A 4,055-nucleotide genomic window follows, 5' to 3' on the forward strand; every position below is an offset into this window, starting at 1 on the left:
TGGGTTGTTTTTACTGTTTCATTTGCTTTTATTCTGTAAAAAGGTTTGTGTTAAATTATTTGTATTAAAGGTGCTGTACTAATAAAGTCATAAACTTCCAATTTACTCTTTATGAGGTAAATGTCACAACTGGAATGACTTTTTCTTGGTTCTCTATTCCTGTATAAGTGATCAAGATATGAAGACAAATAACTAAGAGCTTTACCAAAAATATTTTCATAATATTCAGGATATTTCCTACAGATGGAAATAGAATAAGACAAGTCTGGTTTACTGGAGGGCCACAGACTTTTCTTGGACTGCTGTGGGTTTGCTGGATTTTTTGTGAACCAGCGGAGAACTTAATCTTTTATTGTTCCTCAAAACCTGCCCTAGTAAAGCTGCTGCAAAATAAATAAATATACAGTATTTATCACTACCGTTAAATATAGTCAGGCACCAAGTCCAATGTGATTTATATAGAAAGGAGTCGGTTAGGTTTATTTGTTTGTTTATTTTAACAGATAAGAGGTGATGTTACAGAAGGCGCGTATACAGCAACAGCTACATGTTATGGTTTCTGACGAGTTACAGTGGATTTTCAGTCATCAGTCATGACATTATAAGACGTTTGATGATTTCTTGATTTTTGGTTTAGTAGTTATATTGAGGCCATTTCATCATAAATCTGATCAGATGTGCTGACAGTTCTACTATGACATATTTCTAAAATGTCTTTCTTAACATTATATTTATTGAACATAGTTTGTGAGTACACAGTTAGTAGCTTATTTTATATTAAACATAAATAAGTGGGGAGATATATGCATTTCTCCTTCACTCTGACTTCCCTCCTTCTCTATTTAACCTTTAACAACCAAACTAAGGTCACATTCATGAGTTTTCACTATAGAATCCCATCCTCTAATAATTTGAGTCCAGCAGGTGGCGGCGTCTCCACAAAAATTTACCCTCCACAAGCTTCTCTTGGCTGTGAGATCAAATTTGCCATGAAACAGAAAGAGTGAAGAGATTATTAACTGGTAAATGGCTTTGTATTTATATAGCGCTTTTCTAGTCTTTATGACCACTCAAAGCTCTTTACAGTACAGTTTGACATTCACCCATTCACACACTCATTCATACATTGCATCTATTAGCAGCACTTTGTTGTTCTATGAGGGACAATTCAGGGTTCAGCATCTTGCCCAAGGACACTTTGGCATGCAAATGGAGAAGACTGGGGATCGAACGGCTGACCTACAGGTTGGCGTACGACCGCTCTACCCCTCAGCCACAGCCGCCCAGTAACCTGAAGGATATTTTTGTATCTTCTGATGCATAATCAACTTTTTACTTGAATCTGAGAACATTAGCTGATTCACTGGAGGGAAGTAGGAGATCCTCATTCTCTTGGAGTCAATAGGTTCCTCTCTGAGCCAGAGGGGATGGAAAGTGTCAGCGCATGACAAGCAGGCACTCCTTCAGCCTGAAGTTCCTTCTATAGACCGTCCTTTCTTCATGTAGCGCTGACCCTCACCCATGCATTGGGACACTTTCATACGTGTTTTCCACAGCTAATTTGTTGAGATGCTGAGGTCTCCCCACCGGCTGCAACCTTCTCCCTTTAGTGAGGAGAAACACAAATGTTATGTGATTGCCTCGGTCTAAAGAAGGAAGACACACTCTATGTGACTTCTCCTGCTCGATCTGTTGCCCACTTCCAATGTGTTAAATTAATCAGAATGGCGTATGAGTCACAAACTGCAATCCTTTCCACACTTACGGAAAATAAAGAAGAGGATTATGATTATGGTGGAGAAGAAAATAGCACCCGTCCTGGCAATGTTCCCCACTTCCAGGGAGGCCATGAAATCTCCCTGCAATGAAAATGATCACGAGGGACTGTGTCAAGTAAAATTGTCACACGGTCTCTATGTATATGTACCATTACTATACAGTACAATGAAAATATACTGTGTGTTGAAAACTTTAATATGGCTTTGTTCTCCCATTCCCACCCTTAAGTCCCCCTCACACACACGCACACACACAGTTTTTAATAAAAATCTAAAATTAAATGAGAAAGCTAAGAACATCTAATTTCAATAACATGTTTCTAATTATCATATAAATACTTGCAACACGATTCTTGAGACAAAATGTTCCTGAGGCAGGCCAGATATTTCGAAACACCGGTTATTAATAAATCATTCCTCTGTCCCCTGTGCATAATTATCCTGCTGTGAAATCAGTTTTAAAATATAATACGTTTCTTCATGTTGTTTAAAATGAAATAAACAGTACCATAGTTTTCAAACTTCCAAATTTGTCCATTACTGGGTCACCAACTTCCACATTCTCAGATGCAGATGTCCGTATTTCTGTAAGGAAGTGAAACCATTAGTCACTACATTTATGTAAAGTTTATGCCCACAATTGTCAATACAGTGACCTTTAGTGATTGTGTATATTTAAAAATTTTAAGTGTATTTATTCACACCACATTGTTTACCATCTATTCCAGTAGTAGCAAGTGTCAAGTCCGTGGTAACAGGTTGTTCTGTCGGTGCTGGAAAAGCAAAACAAAAAAACTCACAATACTTTAAAAGCTCATCTGAAAAACACACATAATTCATAAACACTCTTTTAACAGTCTGCATGTGAAGTACCTTCCTCCATGATCAGGTTTGTGTGGACTTTATGGTCATTGAACCACCCGGGGATCTCGACCCTGCAGCCATACACACCACCGTCGCTCCACTCAGCATCCAGGATGGTCAGGGAAATGTCTCCCTCCGCCTCCCTGCCCAGCAGCTGGTACCTGGACGACTGTCTGAACTCCACAGCCCCGTCCTGGGACGAGAGGACCGTGTCGGAGCATTTGAACCTGGGCACCTGCTCCCGTCCCCAACAGAAACTCAGCACGCCGTAAGTCTGGGTGTCATACCGGCAGGGCAGGGTGACATTGTGCCCGACGAGGCCAATGACACCACTCAAGGTTTCTGAGGACACTGTGGAGAACAGCAGACGGTCAAAACTGGAGGATTTGATGATTGGAAAGGCAATTGTGAAATGTGAAGCCCACGATGGCACCCACACACACACGCCAGCACCCGCACCCTCCACCCACAGGCACACTGCAAATACCAGAAAACGAAAAATCAAAAAGTATCGATTTACCTTGGGTCAGGATGGAGAGAAAAAAAGCACAAAGACCACGCATCGTGTGTGTGTGCACACTCTTGTATAACAGTGTCCTGAAGTGAAGAAAAACGAATTTCTGCCCCCACACACTCTCCTCGAGGACGCTACTGAAGTTTCGACTGCACTTTTTTTGGAAATGAGGAAGGAAATCAATGTGAGTCTGGTGTGCATTTTGTCTTGAGTCCTGTTAACGTGTGATGATGAAAACGATGTGCTTTTATAAACCACAACTGGGTTTAGTCATCATCAATTTCAACATTAATTTAAGAAGATAAATTAAGATAATCTTCTTTGTAGCGTTAAAACCCACTTCAGTCAGTAGAGTCTAGAGGAAGCTGTCACACACTTAAAGGGGAAATAATCCTTCTCCATCGAAACAACCAGCACTCAAAATGTATATGTTCTGAAAAAGAGCAAAATCACTTATGTCGCTCTGAGTGTTTGAATTGTTTTAGGAACATTTCTGGATCAAAGTCTCTGTCTTCATCGTGTCCTCAGCAGTAGTAGCACTAACTGAAGTAGGAGTAATAAAACTCTTGTTGTAATTCAGCTGTGATGAGCTGTTCTGAAAACATTGCTCCCTCACCACTAACTGTGCAGAGGACACATTTTAGAAGTCCTCCACATGCTGTTCTTATCGCTCCTGTATTGCAGCCAGGAGCAGTGCAGCAGTTTTATCTCCTATAAACACTTATTTGCCCTCAAATTTCCCAAAACACGACGCTCTCACATCATCTTACTAAACCTGGTCCGTCCTGCACCCTCTCTCCAAGCTCCGCAATTTGCCCGGCGTTTAAAATAAGTGGGCCTTGTTGATTTGTTGCCCTTTTCTGAGAGTACCTTTCACAAAATCCTATCAGGTTTAAGAG

The 4,055-nt window shown here is 40.7% G+C and overlaps 1 protein-coding gene across 1 annotated transcript; it reads right to left on the reverse strand.

Moving 5' to 3' along the window:
- Positions 1-473: 473 nt before the first annotated feature.
- LOC133959367 (hepatitis A virus cellular receptor 1 homolog) lies at positions 474-3,330 on the reverse strand. The gene is made up of 6 exons (XM_062394516.1): positions 3,163-3,330; positions 2,652-2,993; positions 2,495-2,551; positions 2,287-2,363; positions 1,766-1,859; positions 474-1,604 (listed from the first exon to the last, which is right to left on the reverse strand). The coding sequence occupies exons 1-6, from the start codon at positions 3,203-3,205 to the stop codon at positions 1,516-1,518; spliced, it is 702 nt and encodes a 233-aa protein (XP_062250500.1). The 5' UTR covers positions 3,206-3,330; the 3' UTR covers positions 474-1,515.
- Between the last annotated feature and the right edge of the window lie 725 nt (positions 3,331-4,055).

The sequence above is a fragment of the Platichthys flesus genome, chromosome 8 (assembly GCF_949316205.1).
Source record: "Platichthys flesus chromosome 8, fPlaFle2.1, whole genome shotgun sequence".
NCBI lineage: Eukaryota > Metazoa > Chordata > Actinopteri > Pleuronectiformes > Pleuronectidae > Platichthys > Platichthys flesus.

Coding starts and splice junctions, on each gene's coding strand:
- LOC133959367 (XM_062394516.1), bottom strand. CDS start 3,205: ATGCGTGGTCTTTGTGCTTTTTTTCTCTCCATCCTGACCCAAG. Junction 2,552..2,651: donor AAACCTGATCATGGAGGAAG/GTACTTCACATG, acceptor TTGCTTTTCCAG/CACCGACAGAACAACCTGTT. Junction 2,364..2,494: donor TGCTACTACTGGAATAGATG/GTAAACAATGTG, acceptor ACTTCCTTACAG/AAATACGGACATCTGCATCT.